At 51.3% G+C, this 20,875-nt stretch overlaps 1 protein-coding gene across 1 annotated transcript; it reads right to left on the bottom strand.

Annotated features, from left to right (window-relative positions):
* Window positions 1–11,362: 11,362 nt before the first annotated feature.
* MATN4 (matrilin 4) lies at window positions 11,363–20,727 on the bottom strand (the record flags this gene model as incomplete). The annotated part of the gene is made up of 10 exons (XM_084246621.1): window positions 20,648–20,727; window positions 19,582–20,151; window positions 18,974–19,096; window positions 16,986–17,108; window positions 16,765–16,887; window positions 16,549–16,671; window positions 14,295–14,708; window positions 14,050–14,202; window positions 11,467–11,612; window positions 11,363–11,413 (listed from the first exon to the last, which is right to left on the bottom strand). The coding sequence occupies exons 1-10, from the start codon at window positions 20,721–20,723 to the stop codon at window positions 11,363–11,365; spliced, it is 1,902 nt and encodes a 633-aa protein (XP_084102747.1). The 5' UTR covers window positions 20,724–20,727.
* Window positions 20,728–20,875: the final 148 nt, after the last annotated feature.

The raw sequence follows: 20,875 nt of genomic DNA, 5'->3' as shown, positions 1-20,875 counted from the left end.
TCATTTCAGTTTTACTTATATTTACTTATCTTTTTCTTGAGATTAACGTTGAGCATCCTTTTATGTGCTGTTGGCCATTCATATAACTTCTTTTATGAAACACAAATTCAACTCTTGTCACTTTTGCTCTTTAATTATGTGTACCCTTTGTCAGATATATGTATCCCTTGTCAGGTACATGTATTGTAAATATTTTCTCCCAGTCCCAAGGATTTCATTCTGACAGTTGTTGTTTGTTTGTTTGTTTGTTTGTTTTGAAAAGCAAAAGTGTCTAATTTAGAAGTCATTTTCAAGACTCCATTGTAGCCTGGAAAATAACATTCCCTGAGCCCATTTGACTGGCTCTCTTTACCTCAAAGGAGACTCTGGGATCAGACCAAGCTGGAGTCCATACTCTTGTTCATTTAGCCACAGTCACCTATGACTTCATTACTTTTATGGTCCTACTACGAAGATGAAGAAATTGAGGTGCAGAGTGTTGTCACTACTAAGGTTTCTATCAGCCATAGCAGTGATAACGCTGAGACGTATCCCCCTAGGCCACCAGGAAGACTGCTGATGTGAACTCTTCACAAACATTATATTTATATGCACATAATGTTCTATCCAGTATAAATAAATGCTGTGATTTATTTAGGCAGTCTATTGCTGAATTGTTTCTAGTTTTACCTATTATACATAACCTTGACATGAATATAATCTCATTATACACAAAACTTTTCTCCTTGTCTGTATTTCCTGGGATAGAAGCTCATGAAACAATTGGGTCAGTCAACACCACCATTTATAAAGTTCTTGATCTTATTGCAAAGATTATTTTCCAGGAAAATTGCAGTGATTTGTACTCCAACCTGCAAGAGACTGTGAAACCTTCTATGTGACGCACTGGTTTCCATATCCCTTAATAGCAGGAAGGGCAGGCTCCAGACATCATACCTGAATACTGGCAACATGACCAAGGAAGTTACCTCCTAGAGCAAATGATGACATTATGCTCCAGACTTAGAAATCTCTCCAGTAGTGATAAGAACCCTGGGCTTGGTTTAGGCTGACCTTGATTCTAGGTCCTACTCCGTCATTCATTAATTACAGGTCCCTGAGTAAGTCACTTCCCTTTTTGCATCCTCCCCTTTAACTCAGCTGAAAAATGTCTGTTTATGGAAAGAATCAGGAAGAGCAATGAGTATGTCCGTGTGGCATGAAGTATAAATTTTCTCTGTAGACTTTAGCCTGCATCCTATATATTTTTTGGTTGATGAGCTCAGTTTCTAGACTATAAACATCTCTAAGGATGCTGATAAGATCAAAATTGGGAACCAGAAGTTGAACACCGAGCCCTAGACCCAGGGGTGACTGCACAAAACCTCCACATTTTCTGACCTGAGAAAAGCTATGTCAGAAGCTTAGACTTGACTTTTCTACCCTCTTTTCCTGGTGTGGAGAGCTGATAACTGGACCTTGAGGGCATTATGCTCTGTGGAATAGTCAAAGACAAGTATGATCAAACCTACATGTGGAATCTAAAATAAAACACCAAACCATACAGAGAACAGCTTGGCCTTTGCCAGAGGAAGGGACTAGGGAGAAGGGGGAAGGGGGAAGTAGTCAAATCATAGATTCCAGCTGTAAAGTAAAGAAGTCCCGGGGGAATAATGCCTGGTGTGGTGACTCCAGTTAATATTATGTTGCTTATTTGAACGTTATTAAGACTAGATCTTAACATTTCTTGGGCCCCTCCCCAGTGGTCTAGGGGTTAAGTCTCAGCAATATCACCACTATGGCCTGAGTTCGATTCTCCCACCAGGGAGCTACCCACATGGCACAGCAGACCTCTCCTGTCTCACTCGCTGCTCCCCTCAGCAATGTATTTCAGTAGATCCTCCTTTTCTGTTCCCTGCTCTGTCTCTGGTGAATCCTCTCACCCACCCACCACCCCCAGACCTCTGGCCTGCACCTCTGGCCTACACCCCAGTTCTTCCACACAGCAATTGAAAAAAAAAAAGACCAGAAAATCTTCCACAAAAATGGAATATCAAAACAAAGCTGCCAACTTAAAAAAAAAAACAAAAACAACTCATCACAGGAAAAAAAAACTGGTAATTACATGAATGTTAACTAGACTTGCTGTGGTTCCAGTTTCACAATATGTTCCCGTAGCAAATTGTAAATCTGTGCACCTGAAGCTAATATAATTTATATATCCATTAAATCTCAGTAAAAATAAAGTTGTGGGCTCTAAGTCACAGGGATGTAAGAATTCTTTCTTCTCTCCTTACATACTTTTCCATTTGAAAAGATTTCTAAGTAAGCTATTCTAAATTAAATTAAATAAGTGAAACACATTTATGAGGCAGAAAGAAAGCATTGGGGGCGAAAGCTCCTGTTGGGGCACCTACCCAGGAGCGTCCTGGGTGTAATCTGAAACCAGCCCACATCCACCTGGAGAGATCAAAGAAAGAGGCAGCCACTCCAGACTGGTAGGTGCCAATTTTAATGAAGAAGGGAACTTATTCACGAGGCTTTGTCTTGGGTGACAGTGAGATGAGCGAGTTTCCGCACCACTTCCCCTCCAAATCCCCAGGTTTTATAGCTGTTCAGTTGTGCATGCAACCCAGCTACGAACCACGCCAGACACACCTCTACACTGTCTTCCTGGAGCAGCTGCTGGGAATGAACATTCCCATCGGAGAGGCCTCCGATGGTCTGGGGCCAGCTTGCAGGTCATCGCCATGGTCATGGTCTTTGCCTTCCCCAGCAGACTGGAGCACAGAACCTGGCACAGGGTACATGCTTGCTGGGTATTGTTCGTGAAGGAGCTTATTTTCTTCAAGCATAGGAGGTACTGAGTCGAGCCAGGCTGGAAATGAGGGTGTGGAGGACTGGCATGAGCAAGGGCTCTGACCAGGAGAGGGCACCCACATACGCGCGCACACACGAACATGCACACAGAGTGGCAGGGAGAGCCCCAGTCCAGGAGAAAGCTAAAGGCAGCCAGGGACCAGCCACAGGCCAGCCAGGGACCAGGGAGACCTGGAAGACCCATGGTTGGCCCCAACTCTAACCAGATCCTCTGACACCCGCAGCCGCCAGTCCAAACCCTCTGCCTGGCATTCGGCCTCAGGCTGGAGAAGGGCACAGTTGAGCTTCAGCCCCATAAGGGCCCCATTCTCTCTGGCCTGCCTGTTGGTTAGAGAAGAGCGCAGTGCTCATCCCTTCTCAGTTATGACATTAGTCTTCTCTGTCCATAGTGTCGCTATCATTGTGCTTCTTCAGTGCACACCCCAGCCGCCTTTGCCTCCCTGTCTCCCCTGACCTGCGAGAATGCAGCCGAATGCAGAATGCCGGGGCTGCCCACTTTTCCTGAAGTCCTTCCTTGATTCCTCTCTCCTCCTAGACCTCACCTTTGGGCAGCAATTATTGAGTCAAGGGAAAGCCCCCACCCTCCCGTTACTGAGCGAGCTGATGACGTAGGAAGGAGACTGGTCATGGAGTGTTCGCTGAGTGACTTGGTGCCTCGGCTGTCTCATCTGTGAAATAGGAATGATGATTCCAGCCTCACAGACTTGCCACAAGAATCGCACAGGGTCACGTTGGATAAAGAGCCCATGGCAGTGCCTGGTACACAAAACAGGCTCAGTAGCCCTGTGAGTTCTTAGCTGCCAAAAGCCCACCATGCACAAGCTCAGCCCTTGCTCTCCTTCCAGGCCCCTCTCACAGGGTGAGTACCCACAGGTTGGCACGCAAGTCACAGCACCCTCAAGGCATTGGAGGGTGCAGATGTCTTCCCCATTGCTGACGTAACATGATGAAGACCAACCTTCCAGGTGAGGGAAGACCTGGCTTTGGGTGAAGGCGCTGAGCAGGAACCAGGCCGGCAGTTCATCCCCACCCCACTATCCGGAATCCCTCCCACTTCCTCTCTGGCCCACTGAGCTCTCTATTATTCTAAATCTTTTGCCAGTCCTGTTTCAGAAAAGAGGCAGAGGCTCGTACCTGGCACTGTGTGACGCTATGGATGACACCACTCCCCACCCAGCTGTGTGCCTGTGAATATCAGGAGAGTCAGAGATGGGGTCATATAGGTGGAACAATAGACTCTAAGAAGCATGTCACTGTCTGTAAATTACCCAGCCACCCGCCAATAAGGAGTGACTAATTGAGGTGTTATACACGAGAGTGGAATACTATGCAGTCCTTACAAAGGATGAAGAAGGAATGGTCAGTTCTCGGATGCAAGCAACAGCCACGTCACACCCGCTTACTCAACAGTAAGAGCCAACAGGAAGGCTATGGGGGAGACTATTTCACAACCCTAGAGGGCACCACTTCTTTCCCTTTTTCACTTTACATTTACTTCACATTGTTCTATTCATAATCTTCTCCAGCCCTGACTTTTGAAACCTTGTAGAGATAGAAACTAGTTCATAGCAATAATGGTCAGAAACCAGGAAAGTCAGGCAAGTTCACCAGCAAGAAGCATCTGGTTAGGAATCCAGCAGTGGACTCAATGCCATCACGGTCACAAATGACTTCCCAGCTGTCCCTGCCCCTTTGCTTTATTCCCTCAAGATGTCATCGCCCGAGGAGAAAGCACAGAACTCATTAAACCTCAGCCATGCATCTTGTTTATTTACAAAGAATCGTTTTGTACATACTATGAACCAGGCAGAGCTCTGAACATGCTAAGCGGATCATCTCATGTAATCCTCACGCTAATCCAGTGGCAGAGGGAACCTTATCACCTCTATTTTACAGGTGAGAGAACTGGCCGCCTTTGAGTGACACACAGAGAAGCTACAATAACTTGCCTGAGGTCACACAGCCAGCGGCAGACCTGGGATCTGAACAAGCTGGTCTGCCCCCGGGTCTAGACAGCTGCCTGATGCCGACATGCCCCCTGTCTACCTCCCAGGGAATGAGAAAGGAGTCCTGGCTCCTCTGGTCCCCCTAAAAGACTGATGACTAACACCCCCATTAGGAAAGGTGATCAGACATAGGCTAGAGAGAAACCAGAAACATCCTCACTCACACGCTCTGCCAGAGGAAAAAGGCATCCCGGGTAGAGCCACAGGGAACAGAACAAGGGTCAGGAATGTGCAATCTCCTTCCACTTGCTTTTTAGTGATAAGAAGACATACTGCGTGTATGACACACACCCCAGCACATAGCGCTTCCCTTACAACAGGCACTGGTTGCTTTTACTGGAATTAGATTTCATTCTCACAACAACTCCGTGAGGTTGGTGCCATTATTAGCTCTGTCTTGGGGATAAGGAAATGGAGGCAAATTGTCCCATTTATTTGACAAATAAGCAGCAAACCTGGGATTCCAAAGCAAGCAAGCCGGCTTCAGAGCGGGTGCTAGTTTCCTCTGCCCGTGCAGGGACTGTCTGGAAAGACTCCCAAGAAACCACTTAGGACAGCAATCAGGGGAGCCAGAGGATTTTTTTTCCCCCACTTGATGCCCTCTGCGCTAGTCAAGGCTTATTTTTAACTGTGGGTCTGAAATGCTTAAATAATTCCCCCCAAAATCATGCAAAGGTCTTATTTCCCTGTTTTGCTTTGCCTTGAATCAGTGCATGCGCAACTAAACACTGACCTGTCCTGAGAGGCGGCCTAGAGGGTCAGAAAGCATTGACACCTCCCCTCCGAACCCCTCTCCCTGTTCCCGGAGACCGGAGACCGAGGAAGAGGAGGTGACGGTCCTCCTCACCCCTCCCGGCCCTGCTCCCCCACTGCTCTCAAACTTGAGCGCGCACCACCGCCACCTGGAGGGCTGGTGCAATCACAGATCACTGGGCCCGGCCCCAGCTGTGAATGCTCAGCTCTCAGGCCACCCCAGGGTGCGTTCCTAGCAAGTTCCCGGCCACGCTGCGGCTGCTGGCCCGGGGCCTCCAGGAACCACCGCGCTGGCTTTCTCCAAGGGCAGCGCTTTACCATTTTGGAAGCATTTGAACATCATCAGGGCCCTCTGAGCCTCCCCGCAGCCCTGAGAGGGAAGGGGACAGGTACAGGGGCAGCGGCCATGCCCACTTGATTGGTTAGGAAGCCGAGACGAAGCAGGGTCAGGGGCGCGTTGGGCATCCTAGTCACAGCTGCCAAGCCCCAAGCCTCCGCAACCCCTCGTCCGCTACCAACCCTACCCACCAAAGCCCAGCCTCACCGGCCTTCTTTCCTCCCTGCATTTGCACGCCCCCCTCAATACCCCCAGCACTGGAAGCCTGCCTTCTTCTCTTCATTAGAACCTCAGTTCAAAGGGCATCATCCCCCCGACAACCACCTGTAGGGTAAATAAAAAGTATCAGGCTTTTCTGCCCTCCCGCCATTAGGATTGATGATGGAACCTTGCAGTCCTGAATGCTTGCCTGATGGCGGCACCTGGAGTGGGGTGTGGGCATGTGTAAGTGGGTACACCTGGGCTGAGAGGCTGAGCTTATAAGGGCAGTGTCACGGGGATGCCAGCAGTACCATGAGAAGAGAGTAGAACCACGAGAGAAGCAGAGAGAACGCCGGAGAGCCCAGAAAGAGTGAAGACTTGCTGGGGGCTGGGAGGCCTGCCAGCCTCTCTGCCCCCGACCACCCCTGCCTGCCGTGTACCTGGTAAACCCCAATAAAAGCCTGAAAAGCCACTGAGGGTTCCAGGACTCCTTTATTCCGTCTGCTCGGATCATAGAGAACCTGCACTGTGCCCATTCCTGCCCCTACACCACCCCATTCAAAAAAATCACCTCGCCTCTCTCCAGGTTCTGCACACCTGCGGTGTCCAGTTCAGCTGTCAGTAGCCACCTGGGACCATTCCACTTTAATGAATGGATTAATATTGAAAATTCAATATTAGCCACCCCCAGTCTTGCTGCTAGAAGAACTCCCCCGTGCTCCCCAGTGGTGAGAGACCCAGGTGAACAGCAGAAGTTATGTTTGCAAGTCAGGGAGAAGAATCACCTTGAGCTTGCAAAAGGGCAGAGACGGGGTGCTGTGGGGTGGAGGTGGGATTTCCCAGGACAGGATGAAGAACAGAAGCAGTGACTCGTGAGTCTGAGAATTTGCTTAAAATACCCCTCGAAGACCAGGGTTCTGGCCCTCATCTCTTATTTATCTCATGCTTTTGTCTGCCCCTTAAGTTTCCCAGTATTTGTTTTTTTAAGTCCACATTGATCTGATGAACGGAAGGGTAGAACTGATGTGTGCAATGGGCTACTCTGAGATCAGAGACACCTGGGTTCGAATCCCAGCTCTGTGGCCTTGGGCTGCTGGCCTCTTTGACCTTGGCATTCCCTTCTAGAAAGGGTGCAAGATCGGGCAGAGCCCTGGCCTGCTGCAGGGATTTTGTAATTACTAGTTTTCTTCCCTTCTTTGCTCATAATTTTGGGTCCAAAGAACCAGAAGAGTTGATAACCCTTGGACATAGGAGCTCTGCCAGTTGGAGAAACTGTGTGTTAGAATAGAAGCATAGAAAGGTCAAAAATCATGGCAAGAGAGAGCCAGAGGATGTAGAGAGATGAAAGTCAGAGAGAGAGTCAGGGTGATTGGCCAGGAGGGCAAACTTGCAAACATAACTTCTGGGAGGGCAGGTCCTGCCTGCTCTTGGTCTTCCCAGCCCAGGCCACGTGCATTTCCCAGGTTAGAAACAGCTCCGTGCTTAACATCTCTGCCAGTCACTGCAGGAGACCCCGTTTTTTAATTATTCAAAATCTCCAGGGAACTGAGGAAACTGAGGACTCTGAGTTCCCTCCAGGGATGAGACTCAAGAATCCCCCCCAATGTAAGTGCTCTGTGCCAGTCTAAGCAGATTCTGGAAGCTTGCAAACCCCACTCTCCTCCCACCCCCCACCCTGGTCTGGACGCCAGATGGCCCAGGCCCAGGGTCTGCTCAGGTTCTGAGCCTACTGGACTTGAGTTTTCTCAGCAATGTGGCTCCCCCTTTCCCCCCGCCCTTGGATTCTTACTTTCTGTTCTTGGGTTAATGGATTTTTTTTTTTTAATTGAACTGATGAGACCTCTATAAGTCTCCTATCCTTTGAAGTAGGAGGAAGGTATAAACAAAGCAAGAAAGGCCAGCTACCCTTAGGTGGGACATTCTTTCCTACTCAAAAAGGTGAAAAGGTAAGAGGAAAGGGAAAGGAGGTGGGCAAGGCAACCTGTCACCACTGACATGTTGGTAACAAACAGGGCTGGCCGCAGATCAGGAGAATGTGGCCAATGCCTAAGGGATAGAAGGCACTTCCTGCCAGTGGAGGGGGTGGGGGTAGAAGGTCTATAGAGAAGGACTGGCCTGGCTCATCAGTCTGTGTCAAATGTCAAGTGAAAGGACTCTGGGATCCAAGTTCAAATCAGAGGTCCAGGCCCCATCCAGTGGCCGCTGGGAACATTGCAGGAGTAAAGTGCCGGTGAGACAGGAAACAAGGTAATCCAGGCCACGCGCCAGGGAGGAGGGACGAGGCTGTCTCTCCCCTTTGCTTTCAGTGCCCCCCTCATCAGTAGAGGACTGCATTTCAGTCAGACGCCCAGGTTGCCGCCTGATCCCCCTGGGGTTTTCTGTGTGGTCTTGGGCAGGCAATTCTGTGCTCCGGGCCTGGCTCCCTGACTGTAAACAAAAGGGATGAACAGTGAGGCCACACTCCAGCTGCTGGGCTCATCTGACCCTTCATCCAGGAAAGATTTCAGTCATCGCATCACCCATGCTCCCTTCACTCCTGACCACACACCTTCAGGCTTCATTCACCTGTGAAATCCCTAGCAGGTATGGTTTAAGTTTGGGCCCAAAGGTCACCTCCTCCAGGAAGACTCCCTCCATACCTGCCCTTTACTCCATCCTCTCATCTGAAGGCTCCTCTTTCTGCTACAGTTATAGTAAGGTGCACCTCACCCCCACCCAAGCGCTCCCCACTCAGAGGTCTCACTCAAGCATGTCTCTTCCTCTTTACCAAATCTAGGTATAGGCATATTTGGTAAAGGCATAGAAGTTCCTGGAAAAAGCTGCTCTGAGGTCACCTTGCCTGGCTTCAAGCTCTTTGTGATAAGCAGACTAATAATCCCCCTCCCCGGCAAAAAAAAATGTCCACACCCCAGACTCAGGAACTTATAGGGCAAAGGAATTTTGCTGATGGGTTAAGTTGAAGAGCTTGAGACAGGTGGTTTACCTGGGTCAACCCAATGTAATCACAAGGGCCCTTATAAAACAGAGACCGGGGATTTGACACCTGAAACCGAATGACAAAGAAACAGCAGCCTCCGGAAGGCATGCTCATCTGACCCCTTTTAGACTTCTGACCCTTTTAGACTTCTGACCTCCACACCTATCAGTTAATAAATTTGTGTTATTTAGGCCACTAAACATGAGGTTGGTTTCTTACTAGTAATATGACTTTGGGAAGCTTTTATTTAACCTTTCTGTGTCTCTGTTTCCTCGTGTGTGAAACAGGGATAGTAAGGCAAAAACAAACAAGGCTGTTGTATGGAAAAAATGAAAATATCCGCAAATCAATTACTGTCAAAGACTAAATATGTTAGCTATCATTATAAGAAAAAAATGAACAGCCAGGGCTCCCTGGTGGCGCAAGGGGTTAAGTCCCAGGGCTGCCACACTATTAGCAGCCTCTGCAGCATGAGTTCGATATCCAGCCAGGAAGGTGACCCACATGGCACAGCAGACCTCTCCTGTCTCTCCGCTGCTCCCCTCAGCAGTGTATTTCAGTCAGTTGATCTGTTCTGCTCCCTACTCTGTCTCTGGTGGATCCTCTCACCGCCCGCATCTCTAGCCTGTACCCCAGCTCTTGTATGCATCAATAAATAAATCTTTAGGGAAAAAGAACATCTAGTCCATTCATTAAGGGCCTACTATGCGCCTGGCACCATGTCAGATGCCTTAGAATAATTTCCTGGAGTCTCGCCATCACTGTTGGGTGAACAATTTCAATCCCCATTTTACAGATTAGGAAACAAACCGAGAGAAAATTGCCTAGGACTGCAGATCTTCCTAGGAGTGAAAGCATCTACATCTGCAGTTTTTACATGCACTTGGGAAATGGTACTGGTTTTAGTTCTTTACTGATAGTGAGGTGTGTGGTAAATGAAGATGCTCAGTCTTTCATGCTGCTGGCCTCTGTGGCCATCACTTGCGGCCTTGATTGTGCTAATGCAAAAGCATCTTGGGCGTGTGGGTGTGGGGTACGCATGCTTGATGGTGGACACCTGGAGCATGGTGTGGGCATGCGTAAGTGTGCACACCTGAGCCTGGAGGCTGAGGCTATAAGAGCCAGTCGAAACGGGCAGCAGAGAGGAACGCCAGAGAAAGCCCAGAGCAAAGATCCTGCCAAGGGTTGGGAGGCCTGCCAGCCTCCTGGGCCCCCAGCCTCCCTGCCTTGCCAGCCTGCAGGCTTGCCCCACAATTGGTGTGGAAAGATCATTAAAGGCTGAAAAAGCCAGAGGGCTCCAAAACTCTCCTTTACCCTCTGACTGAATGGATAGAGAACCTGCCCTGTGCTTGCCAGCTTGGCACTTCATGGGGTTTTTTGCCTGCGGGGATAAGAGGGGTAGGTTGTTTGTTTTTTGGAGAGGCGGCAGATGACGGGGCACAGGCTGAGCAGGCAGAGGCCGGGTCTGGCTCAGAGGACCCGACTGATATTTCTTCTTCTAGGTGCTGGAGGGAGATAAAATCCAGGTGAAACTCACCTATTCGCCCCCAGTTTGTCCATTTAGGGGTTCAACGACGGTCTCCTACGTCCTTGTCAACCCCTTTCCTGCCCAATTTTAGTGGCTTTTGTGCCAGGTTTGGGGGCACCATGAGGCAGGCAAAGAGTCCTGCCCGCTGAGGAATGGAGGGGCTCAGACTGGCTTGAACCCCAAGAGTTCCGGTGTAGCCCTGCCTTCCCGCGACCAGAATAAGGAGCCATCTGTTCTTGGCTGAATAAACAAGGAGGGAGAAGCAGCGCCGGGTCCCCAGCCCCCCAAACGCCCAGCGGACCCCGGGACAAAGCGCCTTTCTCCGAGGAGACGCCGGGGCGCCGCTGAGCGCGCCGTCTGCTCTCCCCTCCCCCGGCGGCTCAGGAACACCCACAAACCAGCCTCATGGAAACCAGAATATTTTTTTAAGGAAAACAATCAAAACCGAAATTCAACAAAGAACTAAGCACAGCACGCGGCGAGGGCGTGCGGGAGGCGCCCCCGCTCCGCGCCCCCGCAGGCCGGCTCCAGGTCCCGGCGAGGCCGGCTCCGGCACAGCGCCGGGGGCCTCCAGCGCCTGCTCCCCGACAGCCCAAGCCCGAGGGGCCCGGCTTCTGCCAGGTCCCGGCGCCCCGACGGCGTCCGAGGGGGCACAGTCCACAGAAATGCACCCCAGCCCGGGTGCGGCCCCGCTGCGGCCCTCACTTCTGGGTGGCCAGCTGGTTCTCCAGATCCTCCAGGCGCGCGGTCAGCTGGGCCAGTGAGCGGTTAAGGAACCCGCTGGGGTTGGTGGGGATCCCTGCACCCCACCTCCAGTCTCCGGGCCCCCGTCCCAAAGGATATGGTTCTGCGTCAGGCTCTCGAGCGCCCCCAGCGTTCGGCCCTGGAATTCCACGAGGCTTTCGCATTCGCAGGGGCTGCGCAGCTCTGTGCCCGCGCTGATGCCCTCCTCTGCCAGGGAGCAAGAGAGCCAGGGGAGTGAGAACTTGCAGGAGGACCAGCCGGCCCGGGCCCACTCTCTCTGATCCCCCTCCACCGGACCTGTACCTGGGCATATGGACTTTGGAGTCAGACAGACGTGGGCCAAGTGGCAGCTCCTATCTGTGAGAATCTGGAAATCGCATTCAAGGGCTTCTAAGCCTGTTGCTCATGTGTAAGATGGATACAGACCACACTTGGAGAAGCACGTGTCCTCAGCAGCTCGCTCCAAATGAAACTTTATGCAGTGATGGGAATGAATGTCCCATATCTGCCCTGCCCGGGGCAACAGCTTCAAGTCACAAGTGGCTGTTTGATATTTGATATGCGACCAGTGCAACAGAAGAGCTAAAATTTTCAGTTTAGTGCATTGAAATGAAATGAGAACACGCAGCCAGTGGCTAGCTTATTGGAAAGTGCCACTTTCCAATCTACGGCACAGCCTGGCACAGATAACACTTTATAGTGTTTTTCAACTACATCAGTGGTTCTCAAAGTGTGGTCTCTGGGCCAGTGGCATTAGCATTCCTAGGAAGCAATTAGACATGCAAATTATCAGACACCACCGCAGACTTTCTGAATCAGAAACCCTGGGGCTGGAGCCCAACAAATGAATCTTACAGTCACTGAAATTCTGTAAACATGTACCATGTTTAGTATTACAGCATAGTGCCTAACACTTTGCTTTCAATAATGCCTCGCTGCTATGATTGAAAAGTTACATCTTAGGGCCTCGCTGGTGGTACAGGGATTAAAGTCTAAGTGCTATCAAGTTATCACCAGCCACTGCGGCAAGAGTTCCATCCCCGGCCAAGGAGCTAACCCACATGGTGCAGCAGACCTCTTCTGTCTGCCCGCTGCTCCCCTCAGCAGTGTATTTCAGTCAGTCTGCCTGTTCTGCTCCCCATTCTGTCTCTGGTGAATCCTCTCATCTACTCCCCACAGCTCTGGCTTACACCCCAGTTCTTGTATGCATAAATAAATAAAAACTAATGTTTTAAAAAGAAAAGTTAGGGGCCTCCCCAGTGGTGCAGTGGTTAAGCGCTGGGCTGCGAAGTTGCCCACAGCCTCTGCAGTGCTGGTTTGATATAGACTGCCGGCAAGGGTCCCACATGGCACACAGACATCTCCTGCCGTGCCCCCTGCTCCCTTCAGTCTGCCTGTTTTGCTTCCCACTCTGGTTCTGGTGAATTCTCTCACCCTCCCGCGCTTCTGACTGTACCCAGTGCTTGTATAAATAAATAAATAAATCTTTTTTAAAAAAAAAAAAGTTACATCTTAGTTTTGTAATGGCAGCACACTGCACCATCACTGGTATTGCTAACAGTACTGCAAATACTCTTAACAGATGGGGAAACCACGGACCAGAAAGGATCTGCCCAAGGTCATAGAGCCAATTGGAGAACAGGCTCAGCCACAGATTTCTCTTAGCGTGCCAGAACGGGGGTGGGGTGGGGGGTGGGGAGGAGATGGCAACCTGGGCAGCCAGTACCTCCCTGTTACAGAAGAGGAAAGTTCAGGAAGGGTAAGTGATGTATCCAAAGTCAGATTTCAGAGAACATAAGAGTCAGGATAGGAAGGACCCTTTAAAAGCTGTTAATCCAGTGCCTCCCCGATACCCTGGCTAATTATTAGAATTAGGGAGTGAAGGGGGAGAGAGGGGGTACAGATTTATGTATAAATGTATACACAAACACAAATATGTGTATATGTGTATACAAAGTGTGTGCATGTGTGTATAAATGGTAGATTCCTCAGGGCAGCCCTGCAGAACTTAGCTCTGGAGAGGCAGGATGGTCTAAAAGAGAGTCACATCATAAGCCTGGGTTAAAAGTCTAAAGACAGTGGCAAAAATTATCCTCAGCAATTCCCTATGCTGCCTATGAACACGAGGACACAAGTTTCAGCAGCGCATTTCACAGACAGACTGGATCTCTATTTCCCAGGAGAGCACCCTATAAAGTAAATGGATTGAATTTATGGGCTACATTGTTCAAAAAAAAAAATACAGATCTTTGTGTACTTGAAACATCTTCTACCCCGCCACTTGCCAGGTGTGTAAAGTTGAGTCCAACAAGTCCGACTCTACTTGCTTTGGCGTGCCTTTGAAAAATATCCCCAAATTATTCTGAATACCCACTCATTTCGGTGGCAGTTTGCTTAGTCTAGTGTGCCTTAAACCTAAACATAAATTCAGATGACCTAAGGATCGTTGTTAAAGTGGGAAATCTGATTCACTATGTCTGCAAAGCGCTGTCAATACTGCAGTTGGAACAAGCCCCCAAGTGACATGGGCCACACTTCGAGTAATTACTGCTGTCTAGTGGCTCCATCCGCTGGCCACGGGAAGGGAGACAGGAGTGGTTGAGCCACGAGAGAAGGGGCGGGGCTCCGAGGCAGATGTGCTCACCCGGGCAGATGCTGCCCCTGAGGTTCTCCAGCAGGTGTGTCATGGTGGTGAAGTCTGGGGAGTAGGACACGTGCATCTCGGCAGGCTCGGACGCGATCTCACGCAGCTCCTCCTCCACAGCCTTGCCCACGCCCACGGCGTACATGACGATGCCTAAGGGGTCAAGGACACATGGGGCGCCCTACCCCTCAGGAAAGCCGCCACCCAGCCAGCCCCAGCCCAACGCATCTCTGTGCCAAGCCCACCTTCCTCCTTGGCGCGCGCGGCCCACACCGAGATGTCATCCTGGGAGCGGCCGTCGGTGAAGACCAGGCCGACACGAGGCACGTTGAGGGCGCGAGGCCGCGCGCCCTGCGCCTCAGAGAAGCTGTGCTCCACCATGTGGCGCAGGGCCAGCCCGGTCATGGTACCGCGCTCCATGTACTCCACCGCCAGGACGGCCTGCTTCACCTCTGCCGCGGTGCCGTAGCGGCCCAGCGGGAACTCGGTGCGCACGCGGCTGGAGAACTGCACCAGCCCCACGCGAGTGCCTTCGGGGGACACGTCCAGCAAGTCCACGATCTGGTTCACGAAGCGCTTCACCAGCTCGAAGTTCTGCGGGCGCACGCTTTTGGAGCCATCGACCAGCAGAACCAGGTCCACGTGGCCTTCCCGGCACCCTGGGGAGGAAACAGTGTTTGGATGCAAGGACCAGCCTGCTGCCCATCTGATCATTCATTTGCCAACACTTGTTATATAGCAAATACCATCTGTGAAGTCTTTCTTGTGCCCGGCACTGTGTTAAATGATAATAACAATGTTATTGTCAGCATTCATCATCTTTATAACCCTTGGCATTCATTGTGTGCTTAGCAGAGTCAGGCAATCTACTAAAAATACTTTAAGGAGGAGCAGGAGTTGGAGGAGGAGGAGGGAGAGCTGAAGAGGAAAAACAACAAAAGCAACCAGAACTCCAGTCGCTACCTAATCTTGATCTATGAATAGTATGTGTCAGACAGAATTCTAAAAACTTTACAGGTATTAATAATAATAAATATAACATTTTTTGACAGCTTACCCTGTGCCAGGCACTTGGCTAAGTGCTTTGCAATAATTCTCAGTACCCCAGGGAGTATGTTCCCAAGTGGGTGGAGTACCTGAAACCCAGGGCAGTGCTGAACCCTGTAAAGAGTGTGGTGTTTCTTACACGTACATTCCTATGATAAAGTTTAATTTATAACTTAGGCAAACTAAAAAATTAACAGCAATAACTGATAATAAAATAGAACAATTATAACACTACACTATAAAAAAGGTTCTGTAAACATGGTCTCCCTCTCAAAATATCTTATTGCAGGCAATAATTTGGGGGGACTGCAGTTGACCAGGGATAACTGAAAACACAGAAAGAAAATCCTCGGTACATATCCTCCTGTACATATGTACCTCCTGGACATATGCAAAATCCTCCTGGACATATGTATTTTTTCTCAATCTTCCCAGTTATCTGAGGTTCTGAAGGATAATGCATTTGCCCCAGATTCCATAGCTACATGTTGGCTGATTTTAAACCAATTCTGTCTCCCAAAACTCACGCTCGCATCACTCTACAATGCTGCCTCTCCTGGTCTGAGCCAGGGACTTTGCAGGGCCCTGAAGGAGGTTCAACAGGAAGAAACATAATTCTGTTCTTTAAGGAAATCAGGACAGGGCAGAGAGGTCAGAAATGTCATATGCCACAGTCAAAGAAAGTGCTAGAATTGCAAGACATGCAGGGACTCCAAGGCAGGAAGAATTCAAACTTCCTGGAGTTGTTGAGGAAGACTGCATGGAGGTGGTGACACTTGATTGCCAAGGCCAAAAGGGACATTCTACATGGTGAGGGCAGTATGTGCAGAGGTGGAAGCTGGGATCCAGGCACTCGGGAATGGGTGGTCCGGCCCAGCTGAAATGTTCTAGCGTGGCAGAAGATGGGCTGATTGGGTTGGCTGAAGCAAGGCTGTGATGAGCTGAGGCAGTGGTTTCAAATTTTTTACCACAACCCACGTGAAAATAATGTCAACCACAACAATATACCATGACATACTGCATGTGCTCATATACAATTACATTTCATGAAACATTTACACTTTATAAATGCAGCAAGCTCTATTTTTTTCTCTTCTAAATGCTGGTTGTGACCCACTGATTGGATTTCATTGTCCACTAAAATCCACCACCAATTGAAAGACTCAGGGGAAGGGCTTTGATCTTTATTTTGTAGGCACTGGTAAGCCACAGAAGCTTTTGAGTAAGAAAGCAATGTGATCAAACAAGCATTTTTTAAATTAACCTTTGCAGCAGGGCAGAGGATTAAGGAGAAAGAGATCGAGGCAGGGCATGGCACCAACCGCTCCCCCCCCAAAAAAAGACAACTTCAAAACACACATGGATATACCACACCGCAAGAGCAAGCCAAGGATGCTCAGACATGGGCAGTGGGTCAGGGGCAGACAGAACACCCTTCCATGCCTAACTCACGATTGCAGCTCTTGCCATCTGCCTGGAGTTGCCGCCCATCAGGGCACAGGCAGCGGTAGGAGAGGCCCTCGCTCACGCACTGGAACTCACATCCATGGTCTACACCATTGCAGAGGTCCCGGGCTTAAAGGAAAGACAGGTCATGATGAGTCAGGGTAGACTCCACCAGCTAAGATCCCCTGTCCCTCAGCACAAATACAGGCGACCCCTCCTCACCCTGACAGCTCTTGCCATCAGGCAGCAAGTCATGGTCCTCTCTGCAGCGGCACCGAGGGCCACCAAATGTGCTGACACACTCGTGCTGGCAGCTGTGGTTCCCAAAGCTGCAGTGGTCGATGGCTGGTAGGAAGTCAGAGACCACAAGATGTCACTTAGGATTGGAGCCATCAAGAGGCCTCAGTCCAGGGCGCTAGTTGAGGCGTGGGGGGCTCCCTTACCTCTGCAGCTCCTCTGGTCCTGCTGGAGTACAAAGCCAGCATGGCAGCGACAGGAATAGGACCCTGGGGAGCTGACGCAGAGGTGCTCACAGTCATGGAGCCCTTCAGCGCACAGGTCAATGGCTGAAAAAGAGGTGAGGTCAGCAGACGCCCGGGCAGTACTTCTCAGCCCTGACAGCACAAATTCCAAGCAGCGTTAGGAGAACACCTATGTGTGGGCCCAATCCCAAAGATCCTACTTAAGCACTCCGGGGTGGTACCCAGCTGTAATCCACAGCTGTAGAAAGCAGGGGCCGCGCCCTCAAGATGCTCACTGACTGACAGCGAAGGGCCGGGTTCTGCCACATTCCTGTCTGCAAAAAAGGGAATATAATGGAAGTGCTATTTGCAAGTTCCTTCTGAGAAGGGTGAACTATTGCCCTGCTGAGTGCCTTGGTGACTTGAAAGTGCCACCCAAGAGCTGAGCTGGAAACTGAGGATGGAGACAGGTGAATTACCCTGCATTAAAAAGCTGGGAATTTGGGGTTCCTAGAAAAGAGATGGGAGTGGAGGGGGGCACAAGAGAGTATGGAGAGGAATGAGCTTGCTAGTGAGAACCCCTGCCCGGAGAGGGGCTGACGGAGGACTTTCAGAAACAAGTGTATGTAATTTTCAGTTATGAATGATGGACGTTTCTTTGTGCATGAAAACTTGGTTTTGCTTAAATATAACTCACATCATCTTTAGTAAAATGGGCATAAGCACACTTACAGAGGCCCACACATACCCGTGTGTGCACAAGTATGTTAACCAAGGAAGAGGCTGAGCTACACGCATGGAGCAAGAGGATCACTGTGGATTGAGAAACTGAGCGAGGATCCACAAATTGAATGGATTCAGCAGAAGTTCACAGCAGAGGGGACTACACTTGGGGATTCCCAGGGGTCTTGGGGGAGGGGATTGAATGTTCATGGGTCATCACATGGGGCTTCAAGCCAGCCTTTTCTAAGTTTCTAGAAACAAGCTGACATCGGGGCTGTTGGAATCAGGTACCCTCTTTTTCCAGGTGGTTGTGAGGTTGAAGATGCAGCATTAACATTCCAACCACAGCGTCTGATGCTAACTTGGCAGCATAAATGGAAGCTGCAATTATGATCAAAAGAGAGGACACACACACACACACGCACGCGAAAGAAAATCCCAACTGTATGAGCCAGACATTGTGTGCTGTTAACTTTTCTGAAAATAAAAATGAAGAACCAGAGCCTTGAAGAACTTGCAGGTGCAGAAAGGAGTGGCGAGGACACCAGGGGGACAGTCGCCATAAGAAGAAAGTGCAGAGATGCAGAAGCAGGAATGACTGACATGTGGGGGGTGGGGGCAGGGGCGTGATTGGGGGGACTGAAGACTCAAGCAGTGTTTAAGTCACAGAAACAGTAAAGATGTGCCCATGAGGGGCTTCCCTGGTAGCGCAAGGGGTTAAGCACCACACTAAGAAGCAATCCGCAGCCTCTGCAGTACGAGTTTGATCCCCTCCCAGGCTGGCCAGGGAGAAACCCACATGGTGCAGGAGACCTATCCTGTGGCGCCCGCTGCTCCCCTCTGCAGTGTGTTTCAGTGGATCTGCCTGTTCTGCTCCCCACTCTGTCTCTGGTGAATCCTCTCACCCCCCCTGCATCTCTGGCCTGTACCCCAGTTCTGGTGTGCATAAATAAATAAATCTTTTTAAAAATGTGCCTATGAGAAGACACAAACAAGTTTGGGGGTGTATGGAGCCAGGAAGGAGACCAACCCGAGAGAGGAGTGGGGGCTCCACTTAACTGTAGGCTCCAAATTTCTACACTGGCCCCACCAAGAACCTGAGTGTCCCCAGGCACTACCTCCCCTTTCTTAGCGATGTAAAGTGCAGGAGCTGGGCTTTTACTTCCAAAGGCCCTTCCGGGTGCTGGGACAACAGGGAGCCACAGAAGGTCAGGAGCCTGGACTTGCAGGGCAAGGGAAGCTCTCACCCAAACAGCTCTTGTTGTCCGCCGCTAGCTGGTAGCCAGGGTTGCAGGCGCAGCGGTACATGCCCGGGGTGTTGACACATTGGTGCTGGCAGCCGTGTCTCCCCTCAGCGCACAGGTCCTTTCCTGAGGACACACACGCCTAGAATCAGCAGGGGACAGAGGGACAGAAGCCGCCACAAGAGACAACTGGTTGCGATCAGAGGCGGGTGCCAAGCTCAAGTATGGCCCTGGGTGGAATACAACTCTTGTAAGAGGGGAAGGGCCAATCCAAGTCGGAGGGCTTGGAGAAATGATAGGGCCCGAGTAGCCCCTGGGAATAAGTTCAGAAGAGGGGTTCCCCGGGCTAGATGTGTCAACGGGATGGGTCAAGACTACGCAGGGGTAAGAGAAGGGCCAGAGGTGGTGGAGCTAGGCCGGTGGAAGCAAAGGCGGGCAGCACTGAAGTCACACACAGCCTGCGCGCGGGGCCGGGGGGGGGGGGGTGTGGGGGGGTGGGGGGCAGCAGAGGACGCTGCACTAGGGGGTGAGCAGGGCAACAGCTGGCGCCCCAGGCGGGCCCCCGGAGCGGGTGGAAATCCGCGCCCTGCTGCAGCGCTCCCTTGACGAACCGCACAGCCGGCTTTGGAACTGCAGGCCAAACTGCTGGATGAGGTCGAAGGACTCGACAAGGAAGACGTGCTCGTCCAGCGGGGGAGACGCCATGGCGCGCAGGGAGCCTACGTCGGCGCGCTGCACTCCCACCGCGTAGATCTCGATGCCGCGGGCGCGCGCCTTTGCGGCCACCTCGGCCACTCGGTCCTGGGGTCGCCCGTCCGTCACGATGACAGCGATGCGCGGCACGCGCGCCTCCGGGGGGCGCGCCCCCTCCGCCACGCTGAAGGCCACGTTCATGGCGTACTGGATGGCCAGCCCGGTCATGGTGCCCTGCGCCAGAGGCACGAGAGCGCGGAGGGCGCGCTCCATGTCCTCGCGGCGCGAGAAGGCGCCGAGAGGGAAGACACTCTGCACTTGGCTCGAATACTGGATCACACCCACGCGCGTGGCGTTGGGCCCCACGTCCAGGCCGCGCAGAAGGCCCATGAGGAACTGCCGCATGGTCTCGAACTCGAAGGGGCGCACGCTGCGCGAGCTGTCGATCACAAACACCAAATCCAGGGGCCCAGAGCGGCACCTGGGACCTGCGAGAAGATCGGGGAGATTTTCCAAAATCAGCGAAGATCGAAGGTCTCGGAGGAGACCCTCCCCCGAACCCAGGGCGAACTGGAGCTGTCCCGGGGTAACCGCGCCCAGCGCAGAAGGAACCAGGCTGAGAGCCAGTGGAGAGAGCTATTCTGAGGCAGCATGGCGCTCGGGAAGATGGGGGTGGGGTTGGGGGGGGTGGATTCAATGGCAGCAGCCTCTGGATTTTTCAAAAGAAATCCCAAATCGGGATTTTCATGTGAAAGCTCCAGACTGCTTTGAAAAATTTAACACCAAATGGGCAGTTCTGCATAAGCCCCACGTTGCCACCTCTAAGCCACAACCTGAGAAAACTGAGGCCCAAAGAGGTGAGGCTGCGACCTCAAATCCAGCCCTTTTCCGGTTTCAAAGCCCTGGTTTCTCTCTCCCCGGCCTCGACGACAGGTGGAGAACCAGCTCTTGCTCCCCACCCCCTGCTGGCCAGGCCGCGCTCACCCGCGCGCTGGAGCTGGGCTTCCCAGGGCAGAAGGAGGAGCAGCAGGGCCAAGGGCCAGCCTGGAAGCCCCCTCATGGCGCTTGGGGGACAGAGAACGGAGCTGTCAGAGCCTGGAGGGAGGAGGGGAAATAGCACAACGTTAGTATTTGCAGAGCTCTTTTTCTGGAGGATGGACACGTGGAGGGGAGAAGAGGATCATGAGTTTATTTTACTCATCTCTCTGCTTT

The sequence above is a fragment of the Talpa europaea genome (assembly GCF_964194135.1).
Source record: "Talpa europaea genome assembly, chromosome: 11".
Taxonomy (NCBI): domain Eukaryota; kingdom Metazoa; phylum Chordata; class Mammalia; order Eulipotyphla; family Talpidae; genus Talpa; species Talpa europaea.
This window is presented reverse-complemented; position numbering and strand designations above follow the sequence as displayed.